The 20,578-nt window shown below is 41.0% G+C and overlaps 3 protein-coding genes across 8 annotated transcripts in view; 2 read left to right on the top strand and 1 right to left on the bottom strand.

Moving 5' to 3' along the window:
* The window catches only part of rap1ab (RAP1A, member of RAS oncogene family b), a 44,539-nt gene extending 36,591 nt beyond the window's left edge, over positions 1–7,948 (bottom strand). The window contains exon 1 of one of the 2 annotated variants that reach the window (XM_067431337.1): positions 7,697–7,948. The gene's annotated coding sequence lies outside the window, so the exon portion shown is untranslated. The remainder of the gene's footprint in view (positions 1–7,696) is intronic. The other variant, XM_067431338.1, reaches the window with a different exon arrangement.
* On the top strand, positions 396–5,484 carry LOC137058463 (uncharacterized). Its single transcript, XM_067431744.1, has 2 exons — positions 396–1,923; positions 5,234–5,484. Exons 1-2 carry the CDS (start codon positions 808–810, stop codon positions 5,234–5,236), a joined length of 1,119 nt encoding a protein of 372 aa, XP_067287845.1. The 5' UTR covers positions 396–807; the 3' UTR covers positions 5,237–5,484.
* A 1,499-nt stretch (positions 7,949–9,447) lies between the features above and the next one.
* pank4 (pantothenate kinase 4 (inactive)) overlaps positions 9,448–20,578 on the top strand; it is a 35,634-nt gene continuing 24,503 nt past the window's right edge. For 2 of the 5 annotated variants that reach the window (XM_067432028.1, XM_067432033.1), the window contains exons 1-6: positions 9,463–9,592; positions 10,028–10,122; positions 13,249–13,457; positions 13,586–13,769; positions 13,886–13,978; positions 14,077–14,230. In XM_067432028.1, coding sequence (XP_067288129.1) covers positions 9,475–9,592; positions 10,028–10,122; positions 13,249–13,457; positions 13,586–13,769; positions 13,886–13,978; positions 14,077–14,230 — 853 coding nt within the window. In that variant the 5' untranslated portion in view covers positions 9,463–9,474. Of the gene's footprint in view, positions 9,593–10,027; positions 10,123–13,248; positions 13,458–13,585; positions 13,770–13,885; positions 13,979–14,076; positions 14,231–20,578 lie in introns of all 5 variants that reach the window. The other 3 variants (XM_067432032.1, XM_067432031.1, XM_067432029.1) reach the window with 3 other exon arrangements.

Genomic DNA, 20,578 nt, shown 5'->3' with positions numbered 1-20,578 from the left:
GGTCTCTTAATTTTTTTTTCCACAGCTATATATTTTTGGTGCATTATTGTATTTAAACATTCAGTTATTTTTGTTCTTACAAAAATAGTTCTTAAAGCTGTTATGCTATGGCAACACTTATTTTTGCAACTTATTACAATATCGTGATAATATCGTATATTGTGATAAAACTTCAGCAATTAATCGCACCATGAAAAATTGATATTGGCACATGCCTAGGTTAGGGTGTATTACATACACACCAGTAAGATCTCACAAATATCAGCTTATTGAAATAACCAGTTTTCCCCGTTTACATGAAAAACAGTAAACTGCAATACAAGTAAACCGTACAATACAAGTCCCATTTACATGACTTTATTAATAAACCGGGTTATTTCCTTGTAGTGACGTCTGTGGCAAGGGGGGCGTGGTTCAGCGAGGTCTGCAGCGGGAGAGAGGGCCTCGGGACGAGCGGTAAGTGAGTGGGTTGGACGCAGATTAATAACACCTGTCTCTTGTTCTAGTAATGAGCGCGGAGACGGGATAAAACACCAGCGGAACCGGAGACCGAGGAGAGAGAGAGTCGGACTGTTGATGCCGAGACCCTGAGATACCCGGAAGCCGGAAGTGCGTGACCCGGAAGCGAAACTGAGCATACACAGAGACAAACACACGCTGAAGCGTGCACGTTTATTGATTTGAGTTATTAAGAATAAAAGAGCATCAACAGTCCTGCCGACCCCCGTGTCCTCTTCCTTCCTCACTATATCGAACTTGTTACACTGGTGCCGAAACCCGGGAAGGAAGCAGGACAGAGCCGCCGCCATGACAACGCCCTCCGCCTCGCCATTTGCGGAGATCATAACATCGCTCGCGGCCCTCCACCAGGAACATCACACGGCGTTGCTGGACCTTCGGACTGAACAGGAGCGCCGCTTCGCGGCCATAGTCCAAGGCCAGCAAGAGGACCGCGAGCAGTTCCGGAGCTGGATGGACCGGGAGGTTCGCGCCGAGGCCGCTGGGCGGGCCAGCGCACCGGTGCACGTGCCCCTGCAGAAGATGGGGCCGGAAGATGATCCCGAGGCCTTCGTGGATCTATTCCAAAAAGCCGCGGAGGCCTGCGGGTGGCCCCGGGCACAGTGGCCGGTGCGCCTCATTCCACTGCTATCCGGCGAAGCCCAGGCGGCCGCGCAACATCTACCGGTTGCGAACCTCCTGGACTACGATGACCTGAAGCGGGCCATTCTTCAGCGGGTCGGCCGGACCCCAGAACAGCATCGCCAGCGTTTCCGCTCCCTGGAGTGGGGCGAGTCCGGTCGACCCTTCGCCTTGGCCCAACAGCTCCGGGACGAGTGCCGCAGATGGCTGCTGGCCGGCGGCAGCGACGTGGACCATGTCGTCGATCTGGTGGTGCTGGAGCAGTTCATCACTCGGCTCCCCAGGAAGACCGCCGAGTGGGTCCAGTGCCACCGGCCCACGTCGCTGGAGACGGCCATCAATTTGGCGGAGGACCACCTGGTGGCGTGCCCGGGGGTCGGCGCACCCCCACTAACTTCTCCCTCTCTCTCTCCCCCTTCTCTCTCTCTCTCTCGACCTGTCCCTCTCCCCAGGTCCCGCCCTCCAGGCCCTCCTCGCGTTCCCCCCAGAGGCCGGGGTGGGATGGGCCCTGGACCGTCTGGGAGTTCGCGGGTCCCGCCCAGGGGGGCGGGGCCGCTGGGGCCGGGTAGTGACTATGGATCCGGTTCCGCCCCCTATCCGCGCTCAGCCTCCAACCCACTCCCCGCCGCCGGGGCGGCGGGTAGGCCTGGGCTGGCCTGCTGGCGGTGCGGTGATCCGGATCATTTTGTGGACCGATGTCCGATGATGGACATCGGAACAATGATCCGGATCCCGGACGTCCAGCGGACCACCCCCGATCAAGCAGGAGAGTACCAAATTCCTGTAAGTATCAAGGGGGGTACATATCAGGCCTTGGTGGATTCAGGATGTAACCAAACCTCGATCCATCAAAGCCTGATTCAGCCTGGGGCGTTGGATACAAGCCGCGTGGTTAAGGTGCGGTGTGTGCACGGGGATGTGGTGGAATATCCGGTTGTCCCAGTCACGATCCAGTTTAGGGGGAAAAAGCATAGTGTTGAGGTGGCGGTTAGTCCCCACCTCCGGCATCCGCTAATTCTGGGGACGAATTGGCCCGCCTTTTCGGCGTTATTGGGGTCGTTGTGCGCGGATGCCGCTTGGGGAAACAAGGCTAGGAACGGGGCGGTGCGAGTGCAGGTTGGCGAGGCTGATACGGGGCCCTTGGGAACAGCTTCAGAGGAATCGAGCGGGGTCGAGAGACTGATTCTCTCGGACCGCGATGACTTCCCTCTGGAGCAGTCTCAAGACGAGACGCTAAAACATGCGTTTCAACAGGTCCGCACCATCGACGGTCAGCCCCTCCAACCCGCATTGCCCGTCACGTATCCTTATTTTGCCATAATTAAGGATAGGTTGTATCGAGTGACCCAAGACGCTCAGTCAAAAATGGATACAACCCAATTGTTAGTACCAAAGAGCCGCCGGGAAATGCTTTTTCAGGCGGCTCATTCTAACCCGATGGCGGGCCACCTGGGACAGGCGGCCACGCTGAATCGTTTAATGACCCGATTCTTTTGGCCAGGCATTTATGACAATGTGCGCAGGTGGTGCGCGTCTTGTCCTGAATGTCAGTTGGTGAACCCACTGGCCGCCCCAAAAGCGCCATTGCGCCCCCTTCCATTAATGCAGGTCCCCTTCGAGAGAATTGCGATGGACCTCATCGGGCCATTAGAACGATCCGCACGCGGGCATCGTTTTGCGCTAGTTATCGTGGACTACGCAACACGATACCCGGAAGCAGTGGCTCTCCGCAACATCTCGGCGAAGAGTGTTGCGGACGCACTGTTTCGTTTAATCTCCCGGGTGGGGATTCCGAAAGAAATCCTCACTGATCAAGGCACGGCGTTTATGTCACGCACGTTAAGCGAATTGTATGGATTATTGGGCATTAAATCCATTCGAACCAGCGTCTATCACCCACAAACAGACGGGTTGGTCGAACGATTTAATCGCACTCTTAAATCCATGATCCGTAAATTCGTACAAGAAGACGCCAAGAATTGGGATCGGTGGTTAGAACCCCTCTTATTTGCTGTGCGCGAGGTCCCGCAAGCCTCCACGGGGTTTTCCCCCTTCGAGCTTCTCTACGGACGTCAGCCACGGGGGGTGCTGGACGTCCTACGAGAAACTTGGGAGGAGGGGCCGTCGTTGGCCAAAAACGAAATTCAGTACGTCATGGACTTGCGAACAAAACTCCACACATTGGGGCGGCTATCTAGGGAGAATTTGTTACAAGCCCAGGACCGCCAGAGCCGGTCATATAACAGGGGTACTAAACTGCGCAAATTCACACCGGGAGAGAAAGTGCTCGTTCTACTCCCAACCTCGAGCTCAAAATTAATGTCGAAGTGGCAGGGGCCGTTTGAGGTCGCACGACAGATAGGAGAGCTCGATTATGAAGTGATACGATCCGATAGGAACGGGGCACGTCAAATATACCACCTCAATCTGCTGAAAAAATGGATTGAGGTGGAATCGGTGTTGTTGGCAACGGTGATCGGGGGAGAGGATGATCTCGGGCCAGAGGCGAGCATTAAAGCGCAATCAGTCGCGCTGGCCCCTGGGGGAGATCACCTCTCACCGTTACAACTCGCTGATTTATCGAAATTGCAGGCGGAGTTCGCCGACGTGTTCTCGCCCCTACCGGGACGTACCGACTTGATTCAGCACCATATCGAGACCGAGCCGGGCGTGGTAGTTCGCAGCCGGCCGTACCGCTTGCCTGAACACAAGAAAAAAGTAGTTCAGGACGAATTAGGCGCAATGCTCGACATGGGAGTAATCGAGGAGTCCAACAGTGACTGGGCGAGCCCGATAGTTTTGGTCCCCAAAACGGACGGCTCGGTCAGGTTCTGTGTGGACTACCGCAAGGTGAACGCTGTGTCGAAGTTCGACGCGTATCCAATGCCACGGGTTGACGAGTTGCTTGATCGGTTAGGCTCGGCTCGATTTTATTCGACACTGGACTTAACAAAGGGCTATTGGCAGATCCCCTTGTCTCCATTATCCAAAGAAAAAACAGCTTTCACCACGCCGTTCGGATTACACCAATTCGTCACGCTTCCTTTCGGCTTGTTCGGGGCACCCGCGACCTTCCAGCGACTCATGGATAGGATTTTGCGTCCCCATGCTGCATATGCTGCGGCGTACCTAGATGACATAGTGATCTATAGTCACGACTGGCAGCGGCATATGCAGCATGTGAGGGCGGTCCTGAGGTCGCTGAGGAGAGCGGGGCTCACGGCCAATCCGAAGAAGTGTGCGATTGGGCGGGTGGAAGTAAGGTATCTGGGCTTCCACTTGGGTCATGGACAGGTGCGTCCTCAAATTGATAAGACTGCCGCAATTGCAACCTGTCCGAGGCCCAAGACCAAAAAGGAGGTAAGACAGTTCTTGGGGCTGGCGGGATATTATAGACGGTTTATACCAAATTATTCGGACCTCACCAGCCCTTTGACTGATCTTACTAAAAAGGGGCTACCAGATACGGTCCAGTGGACGGAGCCGTGTCAACAGGCTTTTACCCAAGTAAAGGCTGCCCTATGTGGCGGGCCGCTGTTACACTCCCCTGACTTTTCTCTCCCTTTCTTGTTGCAGACTGACGCGTCGGACAGGGGGCTGGGCGCAGTCCTGGCCCAGGAGGTGGAGGGGGGAGAGCGGCCGGTGCTGTACATTAGCCGTAAGCTCTCTAAGAGAGAAGCTAGGTACAGCACCATAGAAAAGGAGTGTTTGGCCATCAGATGGGCCGTTCTCACCCTCCGCTACTACCTCCTGGGGCGGGAGTTCACTCTCTGTTCGGACCACGCTCCTCTCCAATGGCTCCACCGCATGAAGGATACCAACGCGCGGATCACCCGTTGGTATCTGGCTCTTCAGCCGTTTAAGTTCAAGGTGGTCCACAGGCCGGGTGCTCAGATGGCTGTGGCCGATTTCCTCTCCAGAAATGGGGGGGGGGGGCTGCAGGCCGGACGGCTCCCCGGCCTGAGTCGGGCGGTGGGGGTATGTGGCAAGGGGGGCGTGGTTCAGCGAGGTCTGCAGCGGGAGAGAGGGCCTCGGGACGAGCGGTAAGTGAGTGGGTTGGACGCAGATTAATAACACCTGTCTCTTGTTCTAGTAATGAGCGCGGAGACGGGATAAAACACCAGCGGAACCGGAGACCGAGGAGAGAGAGAGTCGGACTGTTGATGCCGAGACCCTGAGATACCCGGAAGCCGGAAGTGCGTGACCCGGAAGCGAAACTGAGCATACACAGAGACAAACACACGCTGAAGCGTGCACGTTTATTGATTTGAGTTATTAAGAATAAAAGAGCATCAACAGTCCTGCCGACCCCCGTGTCCTCTTCCTTCCTCACTATATCGAACTTGTTACAACGTCAAACATAATAATGTCCGTATCTGACCTAAAGTATTTCAAGTGGTGATTTTAAATAAAGCCTGCACCGTGTCAGCAGGAGATTTACAGCTCATATTATCCCTCATGCAGTTACAGATGCAGCAGTTACAGATGCTCTTCTACTTCTGCTGCATGAGATGAGAACACAGTTTAAATTTTCTGGGTCTTAAGAGTCTGCATTTGTCATACATGTCCTTATTTCATGCAAAACGCTAGCTCGCTCTGTTTGGATTAGGGCTGTCAAAATTGCTAAAAAATGACATTTGAATATTCCCTCTAAAAAAACACAAATATTTGAACTATTCAAACATCTAGCTGCGCATTTTGTCAATGACACGCATTACGTCAATAACAGGACAAATAATACAAAGAGACATAACTACTTGTATACGTAGTTTATATTTGACAACATATTACTTACACAAAAACAAGTAAATCTTTGAGTCAAACTTTGAGTGCTGATCAAGAGTTTTGTGCAAGCAATTTAAGGTCGCGACTCTTGTCCCAAATATAGCAGGCATCGTTCAGTGACTGTAATAAATATTATTAATTTAAGTTTTACAGCATATTGATCGCTTTTAGCGAGCTGTGCTGTGGTAAACATGGAACTTTTCCTTGACATGAAACGGTAAATAATCAAACCACTGGAAGCAGTGCATTTGTCCTTTATTCATGCAATATCTATTCAGTCAGTACAGTAGCTTACACTTTAGTGTTTCTGTTTAACGTTAAATAAAATGAGGCATGGTATGCTAAATGTATCTTAGCATACAATTTGATCATGCAGCTCAACAATTTTATCTCCTACAGACCAAAATCCAAAGTACTTCCAGACATGGCTTTTTAGATTATGGTGTTAAAATCGCGGTCGAGTTGGGCTCTGCACTTTCTGCCATCTTCCATGCAAGACGCGTCAACTTTCAGCAGTAACTCCTGTGACCTGTCCCTGACATAGACAGTAAAAAATAGGTCCCCGAACCCTCAGGCACGCCCCCCACTCTCAAAGCAGACAGCCACGCCTCTACTACAGCGGGTGTTTTTTCCCCCCATCGAAATAACATCAGTATAGTGATATGTATCGAATCATGACATGAGGAGATTGTTACACCCCTATTAATTTCCAGTTCGGAATATCAGACACAAAAATATGAAAACCTGTACGTACATACTTATATATATACACACACATTACTTAAAAACAGCAAAAACACATCTTGGCAGGACAAGGAAAAAAATCAAAATCAAACAAACTGGTTAAGGGATTCAGTTCATTTTCATAAGCAACTTGATCTGATTACCCCCAACTATCTAGTCCATTTAACTTAAAAAGCTGTGATGCAATGAGTTTGAGGAGCTTATGTACAACATGTGAAACCAACACAAACATAGTCAGTCGAAAGTATGATTACTTGTTATGATAACTTTCGAAGAAAAGAAAAAGGAAGCCTCACTCAGACATCATTGCACAGTAAAACCAGTAAAGAGAACTGAAGACTGAAAAAATACAACCAAATGATTACTTGTCTAATCAGCAAATCACTAGATCCATCTTAGTCATCTCAGCTTCAGGCTAACGTTAGATAGAGTTTATTAAACCAAAATCAGCTAGAGTTTGGTTCATCATAAGATATTAAAACAGTAGCGTTATATTTAAAAATAGGGATTTACACCCAATTAATATGTAATAGAGGGCTGTTTTGATTGAAAGCATGTAAAAAATAAAAACAAATAAAAAAACATTGACTGAACAAAATGATTAACTAAATGATGAATGTGAATTCCAACAATACACTTTAGATGTAACTTAAATGTTAACTTAACTTAGACGAACAATGTATGTTTAATTCATGGTGAGAATCTTTTTGTTTTAGTTAACAGAAGAACGTTATTGAGTGTTATAACGACAATAATAAGTTTATTTGGTCAGATTTTGACGAGGTGAAATGCTGTCAGTGAGATCCGTGCTAACATGCTAAAACTGATGGAGCCAGATAAAACTAACTTACTGTATAATTTTCTATTTAAAAAAATAAAACATTATTACTACTAAGTATGGGCTGTAAGTGAATGAAACGCACTATACCACACAGTATATCTGGTTTAATAGCTCTTTGTGTTTTTCTGGTGTGAATTAACGGTCCTTATCAATAGTGTCTGTTAGCGCGCTCATTTAGCCGCCTACCTTCACACACCCGCCGGAATAAACCCGACAAACTTTAGCGTGTTCCGCTGCAGACAACCTCAATCCCCTTTCTCCTCAGCAAACTGGGTCATTCCACGAAACAGCACTTGCGGCTGACACGAAACGATCTTTGGGAGCGGAAAAAGACGGCCGTGCTGCCCTCAATGCGACCTCGCGAGCCGCTCACGTAACGCGCCTGTCACTCACCTACTCAGCGCTCCAGCGCGAACTAGCACCGCGATTTTAGCGTAGTAGAGTCTAACAGCTTCCTGTGTCGTGCGGAATTATGGGCAGCCACTCGACAAAACAAAGGTCAAGATAAGACTATGCGCTCGTGAAGTTACATTTTGGCCTCAATCTATAAAATAAAAATGCATCAGAAATATGCTGCCTTGACTTTTGAATTCAACGGACAAGATTCCCCCAAAAAACAAATTTATTTAACACTAACACATGAACATTACGAACATAATACAATTCACTTATGAATTCAATGTGTAGTTAAATGCAATCAGATTTTTTAGCAAACAAATTTAGTATGTCTATGTGGTTAATAGGAAAATATGTTTAAACTATAAAGGAATAGTTCACCATTTAGCCTACTCTTCCTCAACTTGCATTTTGTTTTTTTATTGCATAAACCCCTTTATTGCATAAAATTAAGTGTTACCTCTATAGCTTTACCCCTGTGTTCACAGACACTATTGGGAGACTATTGGTGTAGACCTGGACTAAAATACATGTTTGAGCTGTTTTAATTAAAAGCTACTTGCACTGACATATCTTAAAATATGTCAGTGCCACTGTTTTGTCTCAAGAGGCACACCACAATTTTTTAGGCAAGTTTAAAAAGCTACTTATAAGGACTAATCCTGGCTCAATCTAATCCCTTTCTGTGAAAACAGGCCATAATGTATTTAACCTAATTTAATATGATGCTTACATTGATAAGCTATTAAAATAATTATTATTGATTAACAGAATCATATGTTTGTACATAGCATTTACATTTGCAAAGCTTAAAGTATTTTTGTTTAAGTTAACTTTTAATATTTTTTTATACAAATTAGTTTAAGATAAAATAAATAACTGATACCCTGCAGCATGCCACAGACCCCCAAGGGGTCAAAAAAGACTAAATTGTAAATAACAAGTTAAACTATCATATTATACTAGTATAGGCTACTGAAGTATATGAACATATGTTGAGATCAGTGAGTTTATGGTCATGGCGTGCAGTTTGGTTCAGTAGTTTATGAAGACATTGTTAAAGGGTCTTCTCTTCAATTAATTGCCATTTACTTAAATTACCCACAACATTTTTGTGTAACAAATCTGTAATCTCAGCAAATAGCCTATGCAAATATTGTGCATCCTCAAATTAAACCATTCTACAGCTGTTGACTGGCATGTTATAAAATTGTTAATAAATTAAATTGTATATGAATATAACTAATTTTAATCATTATTTCAATAATTTTAATGTTAACTGTGGCTTTTAATAATTTTAATATAAGTAAACCTACACATCTTCCCATTTAATTGAGGTAATTATTTTGGCAATTGAACTGTTTCATATCGGTAAATAGTTATATTTCTATTCTATTCTATTCTATTCTATTCTATTCTATTCTATTCTATTCTATTCTATTCTATTCTATTCTATTCTATTCTATTCTATTCTGCGCATGGGACTTTTACTGTAAAATTTCGTAAAAATGTTGTGCTTTGATGCGTAGTTCACGTTGCGTCGCAGTTTGCAAAGGATTCGCAGTAAGATGGCGCTGTCTGGAGGGCCGGACAGAGGATCTCACAGCATGGATAAGAGCATAACACTGCCTCCTGATGAAATCTTCCGCAATTTGGAGAACGCCAAGAGGTTCGCTATAGATATAGGTATCATCACATGCAAACTTCCCCCCTTTTTCTTTTCTTGTTCGCAGTACAGTCACTTGTGGAGTTTGGACGTGGCAGAGTTTGTTGGGCAGGGCTGTGTTGAAACCTGTTAGCGCGTGCTGCTAATCTGACAGTTCATTCAATGTAACAGATATATCAGGAATATCAACGAAAAAATTTTGATGGAGACTTTGAGGCTGTAAATATCAACTGAATAATGTTGACTATAAAAATAAACCCGAACGATGAGAGTTGAATTTGTTCTTCTGGACTGCAAAGTTCAGTCATGATTATAATTGTCAGATGTTTTGATGGACTCAACCAACAGCTGGTGTAATATGTTAATTACAGAATAAGTATCGTATAAAAGAAGGTTAAGTGTATATGAATATAGAATTTAAAAAAAAAACAATTTGACCTAATCTTATCTGACAGGTGGCTCTTTGACAAAGCTGGCCTATTACTCCACTGTTCAGCACAAAGTTGCCAAAGTCAGGTCATTCGATCATTCAGCGAAGGTAAGCTTGCAGGTAAGATTTTCTCATTTAACCCCATGGTTACATTAGTTTTTTTTTTATTTTTAGTTATATATATATAATATATTATAATCAATTATTTATATAATCACCAGAAAAGCTTTATTGATCAAGTGTACTAACACAGAGTACTTATTTTCCTTATTTTTCCCGTTTCTGAGCACTTGCGTCTAAAATATACAACATATATCATGAATATATATACCAAATTGGGTACAACGTGTTGCAGCAGTATAGATATTTGCATTATGTACATAATATTTTAAAGTAAACAGTAAAAGTGAATAGTGGCTGTTATATAGGTCTGTATGACTTCAGGGAAGGACATGTTTCTGGATGTTTTGGGGCTCAGTGCTCTATACCGCTTTCCAAATGGCAGGAGTACCAAAGAGGATACCAATTATTTGTTTAGTTGTAGGCTGATGTAGGCTATTGTCTGATTTGGTGGCCAAGGATTTGCTGACTCTGCTGTGCCTTTGTCTAAGAATGTTTATATTCATCTCTAAAGTTTTAAAGGGTTAGTTCACCTAAAAATACAATCTCTGTCATTACTTACTTACCCTCATGTCACTCCAATCCCATAAGACCTTCGTTCATCTTCACAAATGAATATATTTGTTGAAATCCGAAAGCTCTCTGATCCCTCCATAGACAGCGATGTATTTAACACTTTCAAGGCCCAAAGTAATACAAATATTGTTAAAATAGTCCATGTGACTCCAGTGGTTCAACCTTAATTTTATGAAGTGACGAGTGCATTTTGTTTGCAAAAAACAAACAAAAATAATGACTTTATTCAACAATTTCTTCATGTTTGTGTCCGTCGTCTACGCAGCTGTGTACAGTTCCTGCTTGTTGGTGTTGAAAGTAGACTAAACCGTCTACAAATATGAACCTTGCATTAGATCCCAGTATATCAAGGTATCACGAGAGGTAGTGCTTTTAATTGTAACTGCAAAGGGTTCTAATGGTCATACACTACATCATTTTTTTTAAATACATATGAGCATGGGTGTCGGAAGCAAATAAAAAGTGGGTGGGTTCTCAGAATTTTTATTTTATTTTTATTGGAGTAACGTTAGATGCCATTTACATTAAATACAAAAATACAGCCGTTTACTAAACGATTGATTGGGACAGACAAAATTATGGAAATCAATGAGCTATTCACCATGCCTGTGGTGTTGGCGTAAGACGATGTAATTAAGTTTTGATGCAAATCGATTGGAGGTTCAAATCTGCCTTTTGTCACACTCGCTCTACTCCCTTCTCCAATCACATATTAGATCGGAAAGGCATTTATTTTCAATCAAAATGAAGAATATATTAGAAGTGGAAATAAAGTGTCTAATGTGTTTAATAATAAGTGTTTCTCAGTTAGGGGTAGGTAAACAGGCATGTGCTGAATTAGAGACGGTAAAAGTGAGTGGATCCAATATCATGGGTCGTAAAAAGTGGGTGGGTCTTATCTCACACACACAATGGTTCCGACGCTCATGTGTACGAGTGCCTATTAGAAACCAACAGTACGGTGAATTTATGACCACCAACAACTTAATCACTGTCAGTGTGAATAGGACTTTGTGTATGAGCTGAGGTAAGAGCTCTCACGATGAGAGCTGAGGTAAACGCGTCCGCGCTCGTAGCGGTAGTTCTCAGCGCGTTCAGTCTGGCGCGTTTTCAGTTCATGCCTTTGGAAGCTTCATTTTCATAGGATTTAAGAAGTTTTTGAGAAGTTAAAACAATCACGATCATTCGAATATACTCTAGGGTTTCTATAGCCTGACAAGCCAGACCCACATCAAGATGTTTGGTCTGGAAGCTCACCATAGACAGGGCTCAATCCGAGGGGCGGGATAAACGGTTGTCTTTCAAACTCCCTCTGCACGCGATAGGATAGCGCTACACCAACCAAAGCAACGAGCAGAGCTCGCTGACTGATTAAACATTCGCCGTATCCGGTCGGCTAAACTCAAACACATCTTCCCTTTTTAAGAATGACTTCAGTGCCGTTCTTTTCTCAGAAAAGTCGCGGTCAGAGCTGATTCGAAAGACCGCCGCCGTTCGCCAGTTTCTGTGTTTACTAGAAGCACGCAAACGCAACTCGGCCGTCGTCATTATGGCCCCGCCCGCCGACTCTATACACGATGTGATTGGGCCGTCCAGATTGTGAAAAATACAGCTCAGAAGGGTATTGAGAGTTCCTAGACGATACTTGCGGGCAGATTCAATTTGCTGCCGCTAGGGTGCGTCTAGATTTCTAGGCTAGGGTTTCTAATGATAGAAAGCCATATGCTAATTGCTGAAGTAACCCTTTAATTTAGTAAATATTATATTAATATTTAATAGCTGATCAAAAGTTTCATCAAAAATAATTTTTAATAATGTTTATTTTTTTCAGACAATGAAAACAACCTTCACTGCTGATATGGCACTAAAAAATGAAAATAAATATTTTATATTTTGCTGTTTTTGTTGTTGTTTTTTTAAGCAACAAAAACATGTTCCACACCCTTACCTTATACTTGGTTTTAACATGTTATCTAGGGAGAGAAAAAAATATGCAAGATATTTTATTATTATATTCTTGTTGATTGTCTTGTTGTTGAACGAATGCAGAAAAGGGACCAAAAGACCATCACACAGTAGTAATAACTGTATAGGATTATACACATCCTCAGTATGTGTGAGAGTGACCTGACAAGGGGATTTACCTATATTAGTTTCTCTCCTTGAATGATTACTAGTGGCATCGCTATAAGTGTCTGGCTTTATGGATAAGTATACTACCCACATATGTACTTGTCCATCTGTTATTAGAGCGAAGCTAGCTTTGAAATGCCTCCCATCTCAGAGCATGTTTTGAAAATAAATCTGGTTAATATTCTCTAAAGTCATGTTGGTTAAATCATTATATTTTAGTCTAGTAATATTTTATGCGTGTTATCCTCGAAGTATGGTAGCGCTTTAGAGTAAACAATAGTTTTATAATTAGCATTTGTAATAAATAAGATTATTGTATTATTATTTATTGAAGTCTTGGTCTTGTGATTTTACTTGTGGATGTCATGATTTTACTGTCTATTTATTCATCTAGTATAATTTTTTTCTGGTTTCTAGGAAACAGACGGTGACCCTCTTTATGAGATATCCGTACAGGAAGAAATTACTGCTCGTCTTCACTTTATCAAGTTTGAGAATGCTTACATTGAAACCTGCCTGGATTTCATTAAGGATCACTTGGTTAACACAGAAACCAAAGTTATCAAAGCTACTGGTGGAGGGGCACACAAGTTCAAGGACTTGATAGAGAAAAAGTTAAAGCTTAAGTAAGTGGAATTTTAGAGCTTACTGAGAACAATACAAACACGCTTTAATTTTTTTAAAGATTTAAGTAATCAATCATTTATTGTGAATTGCTGTAATGGGGGTTATACTGTATAATTTTTTTTCTTAGAGTGGACAAAGAGGATGAAATGACTTGTCTGATTAAGGGATGCAACTTTGTTCTGAAGAATATCCCCCATGAGGCTTTTGTGTATGCCAAACATGCTGATTCTGAATTCCGGTTCCAGAATACACACCCGGACATCTTCCCTTACCTGCTAATAAATATTGGCTCTGGAGTCTCTATAGTAAAGGTATATCCATACTGCACTGGATCTAAATGTCTTTGTGACATTACACACACACAAAGAAATGCTGAGTTTGTAGACTGTGACTTTCTAAAGGGAGGGTCCATATGTTGTTTTTGAAGGTTGAATCGGAGGACAAATTTGAGCGTATCGGTGGCAGTTCTATAGGTGGTGGCACTTTTTGGGGTCTTGGAGCTTTACTCACAAAAACTAAGGTGGTTCATTTTGTGAATTTTTACTAGGAATTTCTGTTTATTCTTTATTTTTCATGCTCTTACTTATTTTGAATTTCCATTTCCATTCTCCGTCTTAGAGGTTTGATGAGCTTTTGCAGTTAGCTTCCAAAGGACAACACACAAATGTGGATATGCTTGTTAAAGACATCTATGGAGGTGCTTACGGGTCCCTGGGTTTAACCGGTGACCTCATTGCAAGTAGCTTTGGGAAATCAGCTACCACAGACAAAGGTAAAGTAAAGATCATGTACATTGATTGTAACGAGAGGCAGTTTATTGTATGATGTTTTTCTCACTCAGGAAGAGTCATTTGACCCTTCACCCAGTTGGTAGTGTTATTAGTGTGAAATGAAGCCAAAGGTCTTTAGTTTCACAAAGGCATGTATGAGGGAAATATAACAGAGACCCACACTGTCCTTTTGAAGGTCTAAAGCAGGGGTGAGGAACCTTTTTTGACCGAATAGACATTCATTTTTGGTTAATGCCTTTTTCCAAAAGAGCCTCAAAAAATGTTTACTTAAATTGTCAGTAACATAAACAAAACAAAAAAACATTAGGGTCCATAGACAAAAACAAACAAATATACAACAAACAATAAGTCACAATATGGAATTATCATGCAGGGCTTTCACTGTGAAGTTGAGATACTACCTGAAGAGCATAAATCCTCTTGTTGTGCATGTGTGTTTGTGTGTGTGAGAAGTACAGTGCTTATGTCAGCATGTGTTTATTTGAATACTCACAAAGTCTGACATTCTGTGTGTACTCAATCATTTAGGTACAGCTTATGCTATTGCTTTAAAAATAAATATATGTTATATTATATATTATAGGTTTCACGCATCCACACAGAACAGCAGAACATGCAGGAGTACTGTTTAAATAGTATTTTTCAGTTTAATATTCACATACACTAGTATATAATTGGCTACAGTCTGCAGCCCTGCGTTTAGATTAACAAGGAAGCGACTGAACGCAGCTGCAGGTACCGTATATACTCGGGAGTTTAGGTACTACAGAAATGTTGGTATTGTCACATTTTTTAAATTTCAGTACCGACTTGGTACCGAAGTACTGGTACTTGTGACATCCCTAATACAGACATAAATACGACACATTTGTAGGACATATAAGGTCTTTGCGGCAAAGCGAAAGCACCCGGTGAAATGTTTCTAAATGTCTCTTGGCAAAGCAGAGCACCAGTTTCAATAAAAATATATGTTTTAGCCCAGTCACTTTTTTTATATAGCTACTTTAAATGTTTGCGACTGCTTTAAAAATCTTTCTTTTCGCCATTACCACCATCAAGCTACAAAGCTGCTTAGATCTGAGTGCATAAGCTCTTGGTTACCATTGAAACGAAAGTGGTTTGCAGTTGTTTGCTGTCGTGACCATTTCTAAACTGTTCATAATAGGATTTTTTGGAGCAGATGCCAATTTTTAACAAAAAATGACTGGCAAAAAATTGATAATGTTTTGATCATGTTTTAAATCAGCAAAGTAAAAAAAAAAGCTAGTTAATTGCTGCATTATCAAATAATTTCTAATGAGCATATACCGGATCAATTTAACTTTCAACAGGCCAACATAAATACATGAATACAACAGAACAAAGATACATATTAAATAAAAAGTGATTTTTATGTAGGTTTAACAGTTTCCAGGTACAGAAATGAAGTAAACTAATTATTCGCTGTATAAATTAAATACATATATTATTATTACATCGAGACATGGCTAAATCCTACTGTACAACATTGATATATTTCTGTCACAACTATTTTTTAAACTGAACTTTTATTTTGGCGGATTATTGTGAAGATCTTCGAGTTTCTGTTTGTGTATTTATGATATGACGATAGATTTTGTTGAATGAAATGGTAAAATCCTCATGAAGTGCCTGGACATGAGGTTCATGCATTCATGTCCTCATATTCATGGCGACAGAGGCTGAAAAACACTGAAAGTTTCAGTGTGTGTGTGAGGTAAATGAAACTGCATGTCTGCGCCATTTATTCACACAGACACACAGAAATCTTTTTGCAGCTTAGTATTCAGAGACACTGTATATCATTATTTGATTTAATTGTACTGACCTACATTTTATTTATTCATCAATTTTGATTAATTCAGTGACATTCCTCATTATGCAGTAAAATCAGTTTTTATGACTGGATTTCGTCTGCGTTTTCCACATCGTGGAAATGAATCCTTATGAAAATGACAAGTTATTTAGTTGAGTAGTGACTGATTTTTATCTATTTATTTATTTTATTTTTTTGTCTTTTGTTGTTGATTTAACATTAAAACACAGACCACAGCGCAACAGGAATATTATATTAAAATCTTGGATTATGCAACAGACATTATACAGCTCACTGCCTTCACACAGTTAATTAATAAACCATCAGTTTGTTATATCAACCTTTGTCATGCTATAGCCGATATGCTGATGGGTATAAATTGATAAAAACTGTGCAATACATTGGTATATCTCTACCCTGTGTTTCTGATCCAGTTTTGGGGCCCTTTAGAAGTTTTCATTTGCTTATAAACATATTAATGGCAAAATAAACTGGGGTACCATAATATGTTAGTAACATATATGTACATGCTTGTATTTTTGAGAGAATAATGTTAATGCATGGTGTTTGAGAATTACCCCCCCCCCCCCCCCCGCCACACACACACACACACACACACACAAATTTAAGTAACTGAAATAAGGCCACAAAACACACAGTAAATGTGTGTCCACAAAACTTCTGACTAATGGATTTGTTGCCTAGAGTTTTTGCTTCAAACTGATGTGAAAAAAAATGTTCCTACTCATTCACATAAAACAATATATTGATTTAAATTTTGTAAGAACATTTTTATTTTACCAAACCCACATGTGAAGAGGTGTAAATGATAATGAATAATGTTGTGATTCACACTGGAGAAGACAAAATAAACGCATAATGAGCTGCATAATGAATGAGCCTTGGAGTCAGGCATGTTAGGGGGAACTATAAGAAAGAATATGAGGACAAAACTGGACAAAAGTAATATATTTGTTTGTAGTTTATTTAGAGTAGCAATATAAAGTGAGAGCCAAAGGCAGAATGTCTAACTGTCTAATGTGTCTAACTGAACATACCTTAGCATGCTGTCAAAGGCTGGAGAATCCTTTATTTGTGGTGTTGTTGGATCATTGCTATTCGGGATCAGACTTGGATATGTATGGGCTAGGGTAGAGCCCTGCACAGACCTCAAATCTAGGCCCTAGCCGAGACGCTGATGCCCTAGACTGGCCAGTGTCCGATAGCTTATCAAAATTTTGTCCCCGGCTGTTTTTACTTCAACTGTGCCTGACAGAAGAATTTTTTTTTTCTGAGATGATTATTACTCTTTAAAACAAATAAATAGCTTGTATAATAACATATTAGTCCTGGTGGCCGTTAAAAGTTGCTATGGCTACAGTTAACACATTCCAGCTGCTGGAGAGAACAGCGTCAACGTTTTTGATGCAAAATGATTGAGATTGAAAGTCAGCACATTTAAACACCAGATCGGTTTAGATAATGTCTCATGTAAACCACTAAATTTCAGTGTTTCTGTAAAAAAAAATTATAATAGTAATAGATAATAGTAATTAATAAGATAATAATACTACTAATTCTACTACTAATAACAATATACAACACACTACGGATTGATGAGCTGCTGGGTTCATGAATATTAATCATGTTGTCAGAGTTTGCTCGAACTGATTTGCTGAAATCAAAATTAATATTTGCTGAAATTCTGCACACTCGCGAATCCTTTTGTTATATACACAATGTCAATTTGCGCAGCATAGTTGGATACATTGATTATTATGGAAGTTTCCACAAGAGTACAGCTTTGTGTACCTCCCGTTTTAATTGACAGCTCCAGGAATTATAATGGCAGCAAGTCTTTCTTCGCTTTGTTTTTCATGCTGCTAACTACACAATTGCAAAGTTTCTGGATTGATAACCATATTTAAATGCGCTATTGAATCTGATTGACAGTGAAAACCATAGCAAAGGCCAAAACAAAACAATCTGATACTGTATATCAAATGCTCTGTGCATTAAGTCTACTGGTGTAAAATAGTCTATTCTAAATGCAAAATAATCGGACACATAATGGTAATTTATATGATTAGACTAAGCTAATTATGTGTTGCCAATGTTACACAGACCATGTTCTCATTCTCCACTTCAGTCTGCCTTCCAAAAATCAGAATCTTTAGAAATGCTTTGAACAACTTACAAAGGCATATAGTTAAAGGGATAGTTCACTTTAAAATGAAAAGTATGTCATCCTTTACTCACCCTTAAGTTGTTTCTAGCCTGTATGAATTTCTTTCTTCAGCTTAACACACGGGAAGATATTTTGAAAAATGTCAGTAACCAAACGGTTAACTGGAACCATTGATTTCCATAGTATTTTTTTTCAGACTGTGGAAGTCAATAGTTCCAGGTAACTGTTTGGTTACTTACATTCTTCAAAATATCTTCCCTTGTGTTCAGCTAAAGAAATCACTATTAAGCATCTTTTGAATGAGTTTTTCTTTAAAAGAAGAGGGTCAGCTCTTTCTTTTGATACATTGCATGCTCAGATATTCATAAACAAAATATCATATTATTAAATTGTGAAAATAGTTAAAAAACCCTGGAGGTGGCTGGCAACTTTTTTTAAAACACAGGCGAGGAAAGAGTTAATGTTAGGCTATAGTTAATAGATAATTTAGGCCTAATTTTGAAGCCTGCCCTGCACGTTGACGTGATTGTTTATAAGATAGTTTCTTATGTCACAAACTATCTTGTTTAGCCTGTACATTAATGATTTGCCTTCAGTCTGTCAATCTGTTAATGTGCAAATGTATGCAGATGATACAGTTCTTTATTTGCATACCAAGAACAAACAACAGGCTGCAGCTAAATTAACCGAAGCACTGGTGCATGTTTCCAAATGGCTAGAAATGTCAGATCTGCATCTTAACATTAACAAAACAGTCTGTATGTTCTTTTCTAAGAGGTCCACAACTGCACAGCAGGCTGATGTTTTTATTGAGGGAGAAAAACTCATGGTGGTCTCTGAGTTTAAATACCTTGGTATTATATTAGATTCTAATTTAACTTTTAAAAAGCATGTCAAAAAGGTGGCTAAAACCATTAGATATAATCTGGCTAACTTCAGACACATAAGGCCTTATTTAACAACAGAGGCAGCTAAACTTTTTATGTATGCCATGATTTTTTCTCACATATCATATTGTTTTACAAGCTGGTCCCAAGCGAATGCGACAACTCTTAAACCAATAGAAACCCTTTATAAGCAAACCTTAAAAATATTAGATCAAAAACCTATTAGCTATCATCATTGCAATATTATTACTAAATATAATGTATTCAATTTTGATAGTTTTTTACATTAATTAGATGCCTGCCTTATTTTTTAAAATTTTACATGGACTTGCACCTCCACCCCTGGGTGAATTTATACAGCAGAAAAGCAGTAGTGGCAGGGCAACGAGAGCAGTTACCAGGGGAGACTGTGTTGTACCGTTTAGACGAAGTAAGTTTGGTCAAACAGTCTTCTCAGTACGGGCCACAAATTATTGGAACTGTCTCCCGATGGAACTCAGAGAGAGCACCAGCTATTTATTATTTAAATTTACACTTAAGAAATGGATTAAAAACACTCAAAACTGTAATCATTAATTGTTGGTTTATCTTATCTTAGGTACTGCCCTTCTTGGTATTGTATTTATTATTATGTATCCATTTTGTTAAATTTTTTTTTTTTTTTTCTTTCTCATTCATGTATTTATTTTTATTTTATTTTTCTGTATTATGATGCTGTGTCTACCTGCCAAGGGACTACAGATGAAAATTAGCTCTCTAGCTAACTCTGGCGCATTTACATTTTGAGTGTAAAACAAAAAATGTTAATTAATGTGCATTGTCCCTTTTAAATAAAAAAAACAAAACAAAAAACACCAGCAATTTCAAACTGCGTCTTTTTTCACTGCAGTTTTAAGGACAAAGTGTTCAGCAATGGTGTTGACTTGCTTTTATTTTAGATTTACTGTCAGTACTGAGCTCACAATTCACATGGGTAGAGTACTTTGTACTGTGTGGACCTGCAGCTGGACATGACCAGCTCATCCTGGAGTGTCTGCTGACTCTGTGTCAATTGGTGCCTCCTCTGAATTTGCCTCACCGGCATGTCAGCCTCAATAAACCCTGACACCCCGTCAGAACTGGCACCCCGACTGAGTCTGGTTTCTCCCAAAGTTTATTTTTCTCCATCATGCCCTGATGGAGTTTTGGTTGTCACTGTCGCCTTTGACTTGGCTTGGCCTGATGGAGTTTTGCTTGTCACTGTCGCCTTTGACTTGGCTTGCTCAGTTGGGGACACTAAAATTATGATCCAAGTTATTCAACTAAATATACAAATTAAATGTATTAATTAGGTCATATTTAATTCTATACACTATCCAAATCAAACTAGCCAAATCAAATTTTGTTGCAATATTGTCCTGTATGACACTGTGAAGCTGCT

The sequence above is a fragment of the Pseudorasbora parva genome, chromosome 22, assembly GCF_024679245.1.
Source record: "Pseudorasbora parva isolate DD20220531a chromosome 22, ASM2467924v1, whole genome shotgun sequence".
Taxonomy (NCBI): Eukaryota; Metazoa; Chordata; class Actinopteri; order Cypriniformes; family Gobionidae; genus Pseudorasbora; species Pseudorasbora parva.
Note: the sequence above shows the minus strand (reverse complement) of the source record. Positions and strands in the feature narration are given on the sequence as shown.